This window comes from Telopea speciosissima, chromosome 1 (genome assembly GCF_018873765.1).
Source record: "Telopea speciosissima isolate NSW1024214 ecotype Mountain lineage chromosome 1, Tspe_v1, whole genome shotgun sequence".
Classification (NCBI taxonomy): domain Eukaryota; kingdom Viridiplantae; phylum Streptophyta; class Magnoliopsida; order Proteales; family Proteaceae; genus Telopea; species Telopea speciosissima.
Genome location: NC_057916.1, coordinates 24,475,001 through 24,492,326, shown reverse-complemented (window position 1 = coordinate 24,492,326; position 17,326 = coordinate 24,475,001). Strand labels below are relative to the sequence as shown.

The 17,326-nt window shown below is 38.5% G+C and overlaps 1 protein-coding gene and 1 long non-coding RNA gene across 4 annotated transcripts in view; one reads left to right on the top strand and one right to left on the bottom strand.

Annotated features, from left to right (window-relative positions):
• Positions 1 to 15,870, bottom strand: part of LOC122670027 — a 27,338-nt gene extending 11,468 nt beyond the window's left edge. Inside the window, exons 1-3 of the long non-coding RNA XR_006334122.1 lie at positions 15,637 to 15,870; positions 13,729 to 13,733; positions 5,644 to 5,650 (exon numbers count right to left, since the gene is read on the bottom strand). This is a non-coding gene — a long non-coding RNA (uncharacterized LOC122670027). The remainder of the gene's footprint in view (positions 1 to 5,643; positions 5,651 to 13,728; positions 13,734 to 15,636) is intronic.
• Positions 1 to 17,326, top strand: part of LOC122670009 (protein DETOXIFICATION 44, chloroplastic) — a 20,167-nt gene that overhangs the window by 937 nt on the left and 1,904 nt on the right. The window contains exons 3-12 of one of the 3 annotated variants that reach the window (XM_043866942.1): positions 4,285 to 4,443; positions 4,583 to 4,761; positions 9,708 to 9,843; positions 10,386 to 10,482; positions 10,611 to 10,711; positions 12,874 to 13,052; positions 14,182 to 14,253; positions 14,385 to 14,501; positions 16,633 to 16,728; positions 16,848 to 16,969. In XM_043866942.1, the coding sequence (XP_043722877.1) occupies positions 4,285 to 4,443; positions 4,583 to 4,761; positions 9,708 to 9,843; positions 10,386 to 10,482; positions 10,611 to 10,711; positions 12,874 to 13,052; positions 14,182 to 14,253; positions 14,385 to 14,501; positions 16,633 to 16,728; positions 16,848 to 16,969 (1,258 nt within the window). The remainder of the gene's footprint in view (positions 1 to 4,284; positions 4,444 to 4,582; positions 4,762 to 9,707; positions 9,844 to 10,385; positions 10,483 to 10,610; positions 10,712 to 12,873; positions 13,053 to 14,181; positions 14,254 to 14,384; positions 14,502 to 16,632; positions 16,729 to 16,847; positions 16,970 to 17,326) is intronic. The other 2 variants (XM_043866951.1, XM_043866958.1) reach the window with 2 other exon arrangements.

Below are 17,326 nucleotides of genomic sequence, written 5' to 3'. Positions count from 1 at the left end.
CACACAACTAGGCCCAAAACCGTGGTCAATCATCGGAAAAATTGGACCTCATAGGCCCTCTCCCCCCACCCTCCATCCACTCTCTCTCCCAACAATATAACCCTTAACCCAACTCGATTTCAGTTCGGTCTGTCACTGTCGCCATGGCCAAACAATTCCTCAAAACTCACGATCACAATTTCGCCTCTTGACCCAAAACCGCCGTAAGCAAGCACACCTTATTCCTTGTATTTCGCACATAACATGGCAGAAAGAGAGAGTAGATGAAGTTCGAAACCAGGGGGTTCAGCCGCGTGGCCTCCCCATGGAACCAGAACCACCATCCCTTGACACATGCTCTCCACCACAGCAAGGGGCTTCTCCATCGTCGGCGTTGTCCTCGATAATTCCTTGAAAAGAGATGCTCTTCACTATCGTTTCAGAATTGAGATTCCATACTGTTGTGGTTTTTTCTGGTGGTTCCATAGCACTGTTTTTCGTTATCGTGGTGGTGGTCGTTCTCGTTATAGTCGTTAGTATAGGGGTGTTATGCTCTGTTCTAGGTGAAAACAAAAGGGATACTATAGTGGGGATTTTAGGGATTTTACACCACCACAAAGGGCTATGATTATGGCCACAAAGTCAGCTATCCATACCTCAAGAAGGGAGAGAGAGATGGGTTCTTCTGGTTGTTTCTCTCGGCATCTTGAAACAGATTGCCTGCAATGATGAGTGATAATTTGGAAAGAAGAGGTGAGAGAGAGAACATACCTTAAAATATTGGCTGTTAATTTAAAGGTCAATTTGGGAATGCTAACTTAAGAACATACCTTAAAATAATCCTAACTTATGAGGGTGGTGGTGTTACTACTTATTAATTTAATTCAAAACAAGAGGTAATATGGACTAGTTCCCTGATTTGAGAAAAAAAAAAATGATAGTGGGCTGCATATCTCATGTGAATGAACTTAGTATCTTATTGTAATATTATTGAATATATGTAACATGTGTGAACCCATAACCATGGAAAAAAGCCAGAGCCAAAAAAGAAATCACACTCGCTCAACCCCTTCTCCCTTCCCTTTATAAAACTAAGAGAGATGCCAAAGTTATGGATGTATACGAGTGTCAAATAGCATAATTCACGTAACTGTGTACACGGTTCAGTGGCTGTGATAACTGTAGCAGCGGAGCAACTTATAACCAGTACTTACCAAGCTTTAGTAGAGAAAGACAGAAGGAGGAAGAGAAAAGAGAGAAGAAAAGATCGAAGTGTAGGATCAAGCGCTTGCCAATCCCCCAAAAGACGTCTTGTGAGGGAAGGTGTAACTTTAATTCTTTATTGCACACCAGCCAGCGCGCATCGCTCCCTCGCCCGAGCCGGGATCTGGGCAGGGCATTTTGGGTCACTCCCAACAATCCCCCCCCAAATGCACGTCCAATAACAGAGCACTCATGGTACCGGGGAGACTCGAACTCGCGACCACCTGCTCTGATATCAATTGTAGGATCAAACGCTTGCCAATCCCCCAAAAGACGCCTTGTGAGGGAAGGTGCAACTTTAATTCCTTATTGCACACCAGCTAGCGCGCATCGCTCCTTCGCCCGAGCCGGGATCTGGGCAGGGCATTTTGGATCACTCCCAACGCGAAGGAGAGAAAGAGAACCCCTAGAGCCATGTGTCTAGGCCAATAACTTTTGTCATTAAACAAAGAGTCCAACTAGGAGTTAATTATACGATGACCCAAAGACAAAAAAGACATAATACTAATAAAACTCTACTAAAACAAACATAACCAAACACTACTAGCTATTTAGACTAATATCCACACAGCAAGGAAAGGGGGACTCTCCCTCATGGTATACATTCAACACTTCACCTCAAGCTGAAGTATATATATATATATATATATCTCCCATACCCAGCTTGGGACAACCATTAAGAAATGCAGACCTGACAGCGGCTTAGTTGAACATATTGCCAAGTTGATTGCCTGAGTTGACAAATTGAGTAGAGATCAGTTTTTGCATAACAATATTCCTCATGAAATGATAGTCGACCTCAATATGCTTTTTCTTCTCATGGAAACCAGAATACTGGCAACATAAACCGCAGTTTGTTTATCACAATACAGTTCCATAGGTTTAGTAATTGAGAATCCCAACTCCTGAATAAGAGACTTCAGTCACATCATTTCAGCTGTTGTATGTGTCATAGCTCTGTATTCAGCCTCTGTACTCGACCTAGCCAATATAGTCTGCTTCTTACTCGTCCAGGTAACAAGATTTTCACCAACATCATGCAGTATTACCATCAGCACCGGCCCAGTCAGCATCAAAGTAACCCATAATATCGGTTTGACCATGACTTCGATAAACAAGGCCTTTCCCAGGAGCACCTTAAGATATCTCAAAAGGTAAAAAGCGGCATCCCAGTGAGCTTGCTTAGGATTTTCCATGAACTGACTAATAACACCGACAACAAATGAAATATCAGGTCCAGTTACGGTTAGCTAAATAAGTCTTCCAACAAGTTTCTTGTATTGATGTTTATCCGCAAATTCTTTGTCATCATCACACGCTCCAAGCTTCAGATGAGGATTCATAGGCGTATCCATAGGATTGAAGCCCAACATCTCAGTCTCAAATAGAGGATCAAGCACATACTTCTTCTGAAATAGATTGACTCCTTTAGTACTAAAAACAACTTCAATACATAAGAAATATTTGAGCACTCTCAAGTCTTTCATTAAAAAGTGTCAATGCAAATACACCTTGACATCCTAATCCTAAAAAAATCATCACCAAATATAATGATATCATTTACATACACAACCAGAATAACCACCTTGGACCCACTTCGACGAACAAATATAGAATGATTAGAGAAGCACTGTGTGAACGCATCACCACCAATGACCTTACCGAATTTGTCAAACCAAGCACTCGGGGTGGGGACTATTTTAACCCATAAATAGCCTTATGAAGACGGTAAACTTTTGATTCATTCTCCCCTTGGGCAACATACTAGGAGGTTACTCCATATACACCTCCTCAAGATCACCATAAAGGAAACCATTTTTGTTATCAAGTTGAAACAGAGGGGAATAAGATTAACGGCCAAGGATGTCAGAAAAAAAAGAAGTTAAGATGAGTTACCTGAGAGAAGGTCTCAAAATAGTTGACGCCATATGTCTGAGTATATCCTTTGGTAACCAAGCGAGCTTTCAATCACTCCACAAAACCATCTAGTAGGTACTTGACAGTGTAAACCCAACAACACTGCACTAGTTCCTTCCTAGGGGGTAAGTCAGTAAGAGACCATGTCTTACGATCTAACATGGCATCCATCTTCACATCCACAACATTCTTCCAACCAGGATGTAAAAATGCTTCCTAATACTTAGCAGGCTAGACACAATAGATAAAGACAAAGCAAAAATACGAAGTAAAGGTGAAAGGTGAGAACCTGGCACAAATTTAGAAATAGGATAGATAATATTAGATTTGGCCAAAGGTTTTGTGCATGGCCATGCACCATGCATGGTCACGCTCAAAATGTGGGATTGGGACAATAGAGGGCTTATATGACCAAACCCCATATTTGACAAATTGGTTCTTTTTCCTATGTTCAACTGTGTAGGAACCGCTTCCCCATTAGATTTTTTAGTACAAGTTTGAATACCTTTACGAAGAGCAACTGGCAAGTTAGTGGAGGTAGGACCCCAGGCAAAGGTTCTAATGAAGTAGAGGGCAGTATCGGAAGATCAGAATTAATCCTATCATGGGCCTAGTCCAATAACTTATAGTGTCATGAAACAAAGGGTCCAACTAGAAGTTAATAACACATAGACCCAAACACAAAGAAAGACATAATACTAATAAGACTCTACCAGACCAAACATAACCAAACTCTTCTAGCTAATAAGACTAATGTCGACACAACAAGGAAAGGGGTACTCCCCGTCACAGTGTTCATTTAACAATAACTTTAGTGAAAGGTACCACTGAGAAACTGGAGTATATTCAATCATGTCACTGCCATTCTCTAGTGACCTGATTTACTTTGCCCCCTCCACCCCCCCCCCCCCAAAAAAAAAAAAAAAAAACTCTGGGTTGGGGGATGGAAACCATCTTATCAAACAAATGTTGCATACGTAGGTCTTCTTTGCTTATGAACCACTGGACCATATATTAGTTGTGGGTCAAATTCATAAATTACAATGAGTTTCAGGTTTTCTGCTTTTATCTTTGTCATACATATCATATGTTATGAATTAACCTATGCTGCTCTTTGTTGTGTAGGATCGGTTGAATTAGCGGCAGTTGGAGTGTCGATTTCGGTATTTAATCTGGTGTCAAAGTTGTTTAATATCCCCTTGCTTAACATCACAACATCTTTTGTTGCTGAAGAGCAGGCCTTGATTATTGAGAAAAATGATGTTAGTCCCAGAATTGATGCAAGTATGAACTAATCAATCTGTATAGATGCTAAGATTTGTATTACAATTTCACTTGTATATAAACCATTGATTATCCTTTTAATTTTTTTTGGGGGATTGTACTGATATTTGCTTTTATCTTACTGTTGATCTGTTCCTAGGTAATGGAGGATTTCATTCTGTTTCTGAGCCTCTGGAGGCCACATATTATAAGCAAAAAAAGAGATTTCTTCCTGCAGTATCAACTTCTTTAGCTCTAGCAGCTGGTATTGGCATTGCAGAAGCCACTGCACTCTCCTTCGGTTCGGGGTTCTTAATGAATATCATGGGTATACCTGTTGTACGTCGCAGTAATCTAATTATGCATTACAAATCTAGTTGTTACAAGAATTTTAGCTTCGACTGACATTAAGAAAAAAAATGGATAGATGTTGAAGTACCGTACCTGCAAAAGGGCTTCCCTGGTGAACTCTGAAACCATAGAGATTTCCTTCTCCTGCCTACCTACTCTCACCCTTTCTCACCCCAGTGGTGAATCTTGCTTTTGTTCTTATATGAAAAATTTCTTTATAATGCATAGTGATGCTTCCAGAAGGTGCTCTTAACAGCTGGCCTACGTTTCTTTTTTCTTTTTCATTTAAAACTGCTTTTTGTTTAGTGTCAATCAAGTTGGCATTATTACCGTGGTTTTGTTAGATCTATGCTAAGGCTGGTCTAGGCTTGGTTGGACTACAGTCCTTCCAACAGTCTTGGCTGTTCAAAATTTAACTGTATTCCTTGAAAATACTAGCTTTGAAGATGTCTCAACCCCTAGAAATGTGTTGAAAATGAACACTAATCCAGTCCATAGAATAGATGAGAGCTGAGAAGTCTGAAAGAAGCCGCCACTCCAGGAGTCTTAGTGGAACATATTGTTATTTTGACCCACTTATACGCACTTTTAAGTGGTGGGCCATGACACCCTCTATCTGGAGATTTGTGCATGCAGAATTGTTTAATCTATTTTCAATAAGGTAAAAATGTGAACCTAGTTCAAGGCACCTATTCTTTGAGTTGGCTTGGCATTTCAGCGAAGCATGGGCGCCTCAGGGGAGGTGGTGTCCTCACAGTACTGTGCTATTTTAATTGAATTCAATCTAACAACAGAAATGACATGTGTTTGTCTATTTAAGAACATCAGAAATGGTTTGATCTTTTTTGAATGCCTGTATTACAGTCTAACACTGGACCTGGGAGCTTCCTAGTGGATCTTTTCAAATGGTAGTATACTATGTGGACTTAATTAAAGATATGTATGATGATGTGGTGACTAGTGTTAGAACTATAAGGGGTCAAGGTAGTGAATTCCCAACTACAGTTGGGTTACACCAAAGATCAGCCTTGAGCCCTTGTCTGTTTGCGCTTATCATGGATGAGTTAACCAGAGGCATCCAAGGTGAGTTTCCTTGGTGCATGCTTTTTGCTGATGACATTGTTTTGGTGGATGAGACAAAGGCTGGAATTAATACCAAACAGGAGCTATGGAGATCAACCTTGGAATCAAAAGGTTTTAAGATAAGTAGAATGAAGATGGAGTATATGGTTTGTGACTTTAGCAGCTCCAGGACGGTTAATGAGGGGGTTAAAAATTGATGAGATGGAGATCCCACAACGTGACCATTTCAGGTATCTAGGATCAATTGTCTGTAAGGAAGGTGATATAGAAGATGATGCCTCTCAGAGGATTAGAGTAGGTTGGATGAAGTGGAGAGGTGCATCCGGCGTGTTATGTGATCAATAGATCCCTTTAAAGCTTAAAGGAAAATTTTATATGATTGTAATAAGACCGGCTATGATGTATGGTGTGGAGTGTTAGGCTATCAAGAAGTGTCATATAGAGAAGCTAAGTGTAGTGGAGATGAGGATTTTGAGATGGATGAGTGGCAAAACTAGGAAGGATAAAATAAGGAATGATATTATTAGAGCTGGCCTGGGAGTAGCCCCGATTCAAGATAAGCTACGAGAAAGTCGGTTGAGGTGGCATGGCCATGTTCAAAGGAGGCTTTCGGATGCTCTAGTTTGGAAGAGTGACTCGATTCTGATTGAAGGATCTAAAAGAGCTAGTGGCAGGCCTAAAATGACCCTAGGAGAAGTGGTGAGGAAAGACATGCATAATTTAGGTCTTGCTCCAAGTATGACGTCGAATATAGTTGTTTGGAGGGAAAGGATTCGCGTTGCTGACCCCGGTTACTGTGTATAAGACTGATTTGTTGTTCTTGTTGTTGTGTTCTCTTTCTTTTCCTTTATCTTTTTATCTTGTCTTCGCTAGGATCCATGTAGCTGACCCCACTTAGTTGGGATAAGGCTGAGTTGTTGTAGTCATAGAACTAAAACTCAGAACTCGACCCCTTGGAAAACCGAGTTGACTCGAGATATCTCGAGATCTCGGTCGAGTTGGTTATTTCCAACTCGAAACCTGGTTTCGGTGGGTTTTAGACCTAGTTTGGGTCTGAAACTTGGTATTCAGCCTATTTTAGGCCATTTAAACACAATTGCACTATCATATTTTGCAAAAACAAAGTCCAAATATGAGTTTCACTTCGGACCTTAGGTTGGTAAGCGACGACGTACTAAAATACCCTACTCTACACATAATTTAGTAATAGAAAGCAATCAAAACATTCAATTAATGGAAAACAACTTAAATAAGCATTAGAAATGTTAAAATGTACAATACATCAACCAGTTTAACAATGTTACATTACATAAAATGTGATTAATTAATGAATTCAGTCCCAAAACTATCCACATAGAATTCCCATGTCATAGTGTTGCTGTAGTGTTGCACTAGTTTGCCATAACATTCATATAAGTGTTGTCATCAACATATGCCAATTCCCCTATTCAAATGCTTCAAATTTGAGATGAATCCTTCAATTTTGTAGCTGAATCCTTCAATTGTGTAGCTGAATCAACTCTTCGGCAGGTTGTACGTTGAAATCCAGAGGTAAAATGAGATCACAGCCTTCACAGGGGAAGAAAAGAGGTTTTGAACAGAACTTGATTGAGATATCTCGAGTTCTGTCGAGTTACGATACTTTTAAAGGATAAGATGGGTTGACCCGAGATCTCGGGTATCTCGACCCGAGATCTTGAGTTACCTGAGATCTCAACCGAGATATTGCACTTTTAGAACTCGTATTAAGTCTCGTCTCGACTCCTTGGAAAACCGAGATCTCGCAAGTTTTAGTTCTATGGTTGTAGTACACTATGTGGCAGATTGTTATGACTTTTGATAAATATACAAAAACAACAACAACAACAACTCAGCCTTATCCCAACTAAATGGGGTTGGCTACATGGATTATTTCAAAGCAAAGTAGGGAAAACTGAGGTCCTCACAAAGGGAAAGGAAAATAAGAAGAATGAAGAATAAAAATGAAGAAATGAGATAACAAAAGTGAGAAATGGAAAATGAAAAATGAAAGTAAGAGGAAAGAGGATAGCCTAAGAAATCAGGAAAATCTCAGCTACATGGTGTCGACAACGTGGATCCTTGCCCTCCAATAGGCTCTTGGAGAGTGATCCTTGACCAGAACAATGTCAACCTTTGATGATATATGAACATAAAATGATCCCTGACCAGAATTAGTAGTCATAAGGATTGTATACATGTAACTTAAATTTTATTGCAAAGAACATAATACATCCAACACAAGCCTCTTACAGACTATTTCGTGAAGGGTCATTCATTCAAACTAGTTAGTTCTGATCATCTTTATATTTAGCCTCTTCATGTGAATACACAAAAGTGTCTATACAGATTGTACATCTTACTCCTCCCCCCGTTACCAATATTGAAGTTCCATTTTTCTTCATATTCTGTGTGGATCATGTCACGTGATATTGGAGTTTCAGAACTACAGCTTATTGTTTGCCACTGTTGAGATATGGAAAGTGTATTCTTATTGTAAGGAGCTTACCTGACCATAATTTTATCAAGAAGTTCTCTTTTGGAATGTATGAAGGCTGCATTTAGAAGTCTGGCATTTGGATGGTTACCACGTCTCAATTCACAATTTGTTGCAACAGAATAGAGGCCCTAAAACAGTAGTAGTACAAACATCTGACGATCTGTTCATTTTACTATCATTCTTGTTCGATTGTTCCTGTGTTTTAGTGTGCAGTCTTCAACACAGAATATCACTAGTAGTCTGGGTGGATGTAAAGAAGGCTAGGAGTGGGATAACCACTTAGTACATGCTCATTTCAGTGTTGGATTAGATGGATGCTGCAAAGGCAGTCATTTTCTCAGAAATTGTCCCTTTGGGATGATTTTAATCATCCATTAATTTCATCTTTTTCTGAACAGAAAAATAATGGTAAATACCATAAAAGAAAAGTAAAGTTCATAGTGTGATGCTTTCCATCTTATGATAAAATTACTTTTGGTGGTGAAATCTTACTTGGAGTCTTGGACCATTCACAGAGTCGGTCTGTTTGCCTGCTTGTGCTGTTGTGCATTGAGCTTACCATGTGTTTGGTGAATTATGCATCATCTCTTCTGCTGTTTTTTTCAAGGCCCCAAGGAGAGTTGAACTCATGACCTCTTTATTGTGAGGCGTTGGTCCTAGCCTGCTGAGCTACCCTTTTGGTTATCTCTCTTCTGCTTTGTTGTTTGTTGTTCACTAGAGGAATTACTATATATAAGAGGTGGTGGGGGTGTGTGTGGATGGGGGGAGATGGGTACCATCATGGTTCGTAATCTCGGATTGGATCGGATTGGTATTGGTCATGACCGATCCCGAGATATGACCGATCAGACAAGGTTTTCCTGGATCGTTCCCTTGATCGGTCAACTCAGTTGGATCGGATACTTGTCATTTTTTTGGGTTTCTTGACTGGTATTTTGGGAATTTTGACCCATTTTTTGATTTTTTGACTGATCTGTACCAATTTTTAATATTTTATTAATATTTTTGACCGATGCAAGCCCGATCCAATAAAACCTGGATTTTGGTCATTTTTTACTGATCCAAGCCGATTTTGACAGATCTGGATCGGTGTTGGCCTTAACCGATCCCAAGTCCGATACCTGGATTACGAATCTTGGGTACCAAAAATTTCTCAGCTATATAATTCACTTTCTCGTGAAATTTTTGTTTGTTCTTTGTGCAGCTTCTCAGTAATTAGGTGACCCTCATGGACGTATTTCTCAATTGGTAGAGTTGAATTATCAGCATCTTGAATTGTGTCGATTTTAAGAGTTTATTGGATGAATATTCACTTGTGCATACTATTTTACAGGATTCACCTATTCGTTTACCAGCTGAACATTTTCTTACCTTGAGGGCCTATGGTGCCCCAGCAGTGGTAGTTGCACTAGCTGCTCAGGGAACCTTTCGTGGATTTATGGATACAAAGACACCTCTTTTTGCCATAGGCAAGTAATAAAACCTTTTATTGTCTATCTTGTATTTGGGATTGCTACAATAAGTTTTTAAAATTACTTGTTTAAATTTGTCAAAATTATGCATAACTCAGATCGCTTATTATATTAAACTCAAACCATAAGAAAATTCCAGAATGCCAATGGTATTTATATTGCTTGTGCATACAGTAGTTCAATACACTTAAGTAAGTTGTAATATATTGACAACATAATACTGGCTTGTTTTGATGGAATCAAGTTGGATATTCTTGTTGTTTATCATTTGTTTACGTGTGCAATATGCAAAAAACAGTTGTGATCAATGTGGCTTGGGTAGCAACCTATACATTAATCTCTTTACTTTTGGTGTTTTTTTTTTTTTTTTCTCTTTCTAATACTGGATTTATGACAATTAATAGCTTGGCTGAGGGGCCTACTGCGGTTACTTTGTTATAGTGAACATTTTGCTAATGATGGTCCAAGCAACATCTTTTCTTCTCATATTGTGTTGTATCATGATTGAATTTTAAATATCATCAGTTTTGGATAATCAGGTGCTGGGAACTTACTGAACGCAATATTGGATCCTATTTTGATCTTTCTCTTTGGTATGGGGATTGGTGGTGCTGCAATTGCTCTTGTGATTTCTGAGTATGTCAAGCATGTGGTAAAAATATTAGCATGGCAATGTGCTCAATGCATAGATTTTTGTAAAATTATTACTTTCCATTACTATGCGCTTTCTTTTAACGTTATCTTCTTTTTCTTCAATTCTTCAGATATTTGATTGCTTTTATCCTTCTGTGGGAGTTAAACACAAAAATAGTGCTCTTGCCACCGGATTTTGAAGGGAGGAGACTTGCCAGATATCTAACATCTGGTATGCATTCTACCCTCTGGAGAAAAGACACTTATATGATGACATTTTGGCATTTCAGAAATTTCAGACTGATATTTTGATAACATTTTGGTAACATTACTTAGAAGTCAAACAGTATCTTTTTAGCCGGAATGCATATTAAATTCAATTTCATGTGTTGAAATAACTTGGATCTTATTTTTGTTTGTAGTATAATATGGCTCTAGACATCCAATGTTATGTCAAATGATCCCAGCAAGCCCTAATCCCCTAAAAAGCACAAAATAATATCAACCGAAAATTTTCCATGAGGCTGAAATTTCTGTTGAGAAACTGAAATTTAGATAAATTTACGTGATAAGTTATACAGGCGTGTTCAGATAACTACTTGGTGTCAAGAAGGTTTTATTCAGGAAAAGAGAAGAACTGGAAATGAGTAACAAGGGAAATGGGACCTTTACCTGATATGAGTTTGAAATTTGATTCCTAGTGATTGCAGAAAAGTTGCCAGTTTAAAGTACTTCTCTAAGTTAAAGAAATTATCCATTCTTTTGAAAGGGGGCATACATATACTAAAACATATTTTCTGGACATGGAACTTAAGTACTGACCGTAAGTTTTGGTTATGTTTAGAGGGATGGTTTCCTGGACGGACCACTTACGAAGGCATCCCAATTCCTGATATTTTCCACATGGCAAGTCAAATGAATTTTTGTGGACAGGTAGGGCCTGAGCTCTCCTGCTTACATGTCAAACTTCAGCCCAAATGGAGCCCTCCATGTGGCAAAACAAAGCTCTGAAAATCCACAAAGAAAATGAAACTTCAGAAAAGATTGTTGAAAACAAATGGATGGCTGAAATGACGAGTTTAGATACTGATATATGCCTGATATTTCTGACAGTCGCCAGATAATCTTCCATGTGGCCCGATTAGGTGGACTGTATAGGAAGGCCTTCCTATGTAGGCTGTGCAGAGAACCTTTTGCCGTATGTTTATGCAACTGCTAGGATACTGAGCCAAGTTAAATGAGAAACAAACAGAAATATAATTCTGCATCTGATGTGACACAGTGACAGTGAGTAAAATTAAATGATTGATGAAGAAAATGGACCTTCAGGATAAACTTATGCTTTGTTTTTTGTACTCAAATATAATTCTGCAACTGCAAGGACCTAAGCAAGTTCAATGAACAATGAGCTGAATTTTACCTTGAAGATAAACGTGTTTTATGTATTATCAAACAATCTGTTCCTAAAACTGAACAGCTTATCAAATTGTGAAACCCAATGGTTGATGGTAGGGTGCAAGCAGAGCCCAAGCCCAACTGAGGCCTGCCTGAAAATTTCAGGGTTCGGGTTGGGCTATGGTTGGAAAATTATCCCAGCCTGAGGTCGGGTGGGGCTAGGTTAGGGTACAGTATTTACATACATATATAACTTCAGGCTCTTACATTCAGATATACTATGTGTAGTGCTATTGGTCCCTGCATGGCATACCTAGGAAGGGCTTCCTGTGTGGCCCAAACATCTGACATATGGCAGCTCAGATAGGGCTCAAATTTTCGGGATAGGAAGAACCCAAGGTCTCCTGCTCACATGTCAAATTTCATCCCAAACAGAGTTGGCTATATGGCAAAATAAAGCTTAAAAAATCATGGACTACCAAAACCGTACTAGGGCATGAACTAGCAAGAGGGTTGCATACCAACACAAAGATGCATGGACATACATGGGAGGGTATTTGATTGAATTAGGCTCTGAAATTTGACACATGGCTTATCCAGAACATGTACTCTATCCAAGGGTAGGTATTGCCTCATCATCTGTCTATGTGCACAATAGGTGGACCGCCCAAAAGTTTTTTTGCTCTATATAAATAAGTTAATACTTCTATGTAAACTAATGGGTGTTTTTGACAATAAACCTTGTGAATTACTACTGTTGTACTTGTGTTTGAACCCCTCAAAGTGTGGTTTGCTCTCTTTTGTAGCTATTTATGCAGTTTGAGATAGATTTTTTGGCTGGGTTGGGCCTGTCCGAGCCTGGGTTGTGCTCTGCCCGGATGGGCTAGGGTTGGCATATCCCAGCCTGACCTTGGGCTGGCCGGACCTGGGCTGAGCATTCATGATCAAGATTTGTTTACATTACTCATCTAAGATACTACATCTTGGGTAGGAATTTAGTCTTTTATTTCGCAGGTGGTCTTCTAATTGGCAGAACCACAGCGGTGCTTGGAACCATGACATTGTCAACATCCATGGCTGCACAGGAGGGTCCAATTCCTATGGCTGGTCATCAAATCTGCTTGCAAGTTTGGTTGGCAATATCTCTGCTTAATGATGCTTTAGCACTTGCTGGCCAGGTAAATAGTTTCAAATAATCTGTAAATAGAATAACATTTCTTTGTTAGAGTTGTATCCCAACATAGCTCAGCTACCCCTCTGATATGCGGTATTAGCTTCGAGAGGGGATACCCTGGTAGGTCCAGATATATGGGAAAACTCAATTCTGAGCTACTGGTTGGTCACGCATACACATATCACTAATTAGGTGACTATGTGTACATTTTGATGGAGACCACATCTCTGGGATTTCCTTACTTAGAGGCCAACATGCTTTACTATTTTTAACCATCTGGCCTTATTCTTCTTTTGTGCTCCTCTTTTGACCATCTAAAAGAATGTGATAGACTTTATTATTAACAGTTAAAGGTTCAGTTTCTTGCTTAGGGTCTCTAGTTCTCTACTATAAGTGACCACCGAATGGTGGTCCATGATTCTAAAACATCTGCTAAAAGTGGTCAATGCTGGAATTTTTTCATATTTGTTGATTTACTTCAGGGTTTCTTGTACTGGTGTTACAGTTTCTCATTTGTCGTTGAGCATGCCTTACTTTTCCTTTGAGGAAGATATTCTAATTGTTGCTCAGTTAATGGGAGAAATGTAATGGTTCTTGTGCTCAGAATGTTTGCCCTCATAATCAGGATATTATGTCACTTGTTTTATTCTGTAGGTTGAACTCCCATAACCTACAAAAACTAAATCTTCATGTCTTCATTGCTATGAAGGAAAACAATCACAATATGCAGTGCAGCTCTTCATGCTTTATTTACTGTTAGTTTTGAAAAGGAGAAAATGAAAATACAGAGTGAGCTGGTCAATGGAAGGATCAAATGGTTGAGTATCATTAGCCCAAAGCTATTATAGTTTTGTTAATATTCTTGACAGCCAATAATTTTCTGAACTAGATATTGTAATATGCCTGAAGTTACCCTAAGAAAGGTAAATGTACATATCCATCACTTTAGCACATCATCATATCCTTAACAAGTGTGTGTGTTCTTTTTTCTCTTTCATTCCATTTGTCTCAATTTTCTCAAACAGTTGATACAGATGTACAGAAATTGACTGATTTTTCAATGTTGAAGTTTTTTTTTTTTTTTTTTTTTGATTATGTATTGTTACATGTGTTGACAATGTTTTCTTCTACAGGCTCTTCTTGCCAGTAGTTACTCTCAGGGGAACTATCGACAAGCACGTATCGTGATTTACAGAGTTCTACAGGTTAATTGCATCTTCATTGTCAAGTTTTAACCTGAAATAGTCTTTTGAGTTTTTCTCTTTCCTTCTTTAGTGTAGCTACACTTACTGCTGAGGAAGGGCCTTTTTAATATGTTTTTTTAATGTCCAACCAGATTGCGTTAGTAACAGGAATTGCTTTGGCTGTTATCTTGTTCCTTGTCTTTGGGGCCTTCTCTAGTTTATTTAGCACAGATACTGCCGTTCTGGAGATTGCCTGCTCTGGTGTTTTGGTGAGAAACTTTCATTCTGTATATGATATTCTATAGAAGAGGAAATCTAAGGTACCTTCTGGATATGGTGCAGATGATGGGCTTGCAATGTGTAGACCCACAATTCAATGGGCTCAAGTAGAGAGCCTTCTTTACAAGAGGGCATCTACTTGCATCTAGGGGGATCATCTTAGAATAGACACAAAGAAGAGTGAAGTTAGCTATTTACATTTTTTTCAATAGCCTGACTTATTTATTTTCTGGCCAACTAATTTAAAATGAAACAAACAAACCATAATTCTAGTTGTAAAAATGAATGTAAATATAATACCATAACCATTAATTTAATTCATTCGATATCTAAAACCATTACTAAAGGGCGAAAAATGTTCTTATTAGAGAAACCCTGAAAAGAACTAGTAAAATTTAATTGAATATCCTGCATTAACAAAAGAGGAAAAACTTTTAAATAATAAACAAATATCCTTATGATAGACAAAGTTGGCAGTGGTTATGTAACTAAGATTTTTTTTTTTTTTTTTTGGGGGGGGCGGGGGGGGGAGACTTTTGTTATTGGGATATTGGGATAAAATGCTGTATGTGGTGATTAAGATTTTTTATCCACTGCCTATGATGATTCTTCTGGAGGATGACTACAGGGAACTTTACTCAGAAGGATGTGTTGTAGCTATTTAATATAATATAATGGTTGAGAGAGGGATCACTTAGAAACATTTATTCCACACATTTAATGGAACCCAGTGAATTGATCTACTTATCTCATTGAATCATTGCTGTTCAATGTGGAATATACATTTTCACCCACGGCTGTTGCATTTGCTTAGTTGGTTGTCCTGACATTTTGTCCATCTTGGACATGGCTAATATTTGGATCGCTGCCAGGTAGCCAGCAAATGTTGGAGCAGCACCTCAGTTCTTTGCCAGGACAGTAAAAGAACAGAGAATAATACAGTGTTTTTTGCTACTTTTGGTTTTGCTTGGTCATCCCTGGTTGGATGGTCAGATTGGTGGTTCTGCAATTGTATTTGGGGTGTGTAAAATGCTTTAAATTAGTCTTCCTGTAAGCTGGTTCATTGTTGTTTGAGGGATATCACTTTTAAGACCTCCAGACTTTTTTTTTAACCAAAGAGTGAACGAATTGTCTCTTGTCCTTATGCTGCAGGACATCCTAAGAAATTGGAATGTAGTGATGCATATTCTAGTTAGTTATTGAGACTGAAATTCAACAGTATTTGCAATACTGTAAGAAATGATTGAGTTGTTACCAAGTATTTCTTTGGGCCTCAGATTGACTTCAATATTATAGCTGAGTAGAGAGGGGAAAAAAAATACATTCCATGATGGCCAAAGATTTGTCCTCCTAAGGTGTGCCAGGTTCTGACAGTCATCCCAATGCTATTGACAATCTCCAATGATGTTTCTCGTTCTTGATGGCAGTATCTATTAAAGCAAATGGAGGAGCTATTAGATGAGTTGACCTTTTATCATGGTAGATATTTATGCTATATGGGTCCAGGTACAGGTGTCAGGTGCAGCTATGTTTGTAGGAGTTGGACCATCTTACCACTGTATACTAACTGAATCTGGGGATCAACTAAGGTATGTAATTTCCAATTATGCGAGCAGTCTCTATCCACAAACCTAAGTGCAACTGGTTACATATAACCACTAAACAAAACAATGCAACAAGACAATGAAAAACCTTCAGACATAACAAGGTGACAACCATTGCATGTAGTCAAAACTTTAACTGAGGTTTGGAATTGTTTAGGTTCTGCTCTCATGCACACCTCTGTTTCACTGTACCAGAAACAGATTTAGTACAGCAAGACAGGTATGGGTTTTGCATCTGGGGATGTTGTTGCCAACAATTTGACTGTTAAATACATTAGTCGTCCAAGTATGGTGTGGTTTATTGGGGATCCCATCTTGTATTTTCTTTATTTTGTTGATAAAAAAAATGCAAAATAATCATATTTTGATTATCTGATTGAATTCATTTTTTGGGCATGGATGATCCCCAAGTACATATGTTGTCCATGTTGTTTAGCTGGTGGGTACCTTAGGTTTTCTCTGGCTCTTATGGCTCAAGTATGTGAAGACAATCCGATACTAACAGAAAATTTTGCAGCTTGTTGCTGGATCTCAGCCTATGAATGCCCTTGCATTTGTCTTTGATGGACTCTACTATGGTGTTTCAGACTTTGCATATGCTGCATATTCAATGGTATATCTTTGTCTCTGGTACCAGAGTTTCATATTTGGCTTTTATTTTTCCATTCAAGTGTTTTCCCTTTGAAATTAGTTGGATTCTCTGACTTAAGATGAGGATCTTATTATTCTCAGGTGTTTGTTGGACTGGCCTCTTCAGTATTCCTATTGGTGGCTGCTCCTATATTTGGTCTTGCTGGAGTCTGGACAGGGTTGTTTCTTTTCATGACCCTGCGAGTAGCCGCTGGATTTTGGAGGTAGTCTAAAACTCAAGCCAAAGAATTTGTTAACTGGTTTGATAATGGAAAATGAATTGAGAATCTTCTATTACTCCTTTGATTATGTGGATATTTGACCATTAACCGTCAAATTGGTTGCAATTTGAAAATATGGACCATCAAATGATCATCCACTTCTTGGGTGAAATTACATGCCTGCATTACAATAATTTTCAGCTCATAATGATCTTATGGATAAACCTATTTTGAGAATAGGAATAAATAGGGTGCTTAGGGGTATCAGTGTTATATATATATATATATATATATATATATATATATATGCCAAAACATTACCTGGTCTTATAAATTTAAAAAAATTGGCTGCTGTTAATG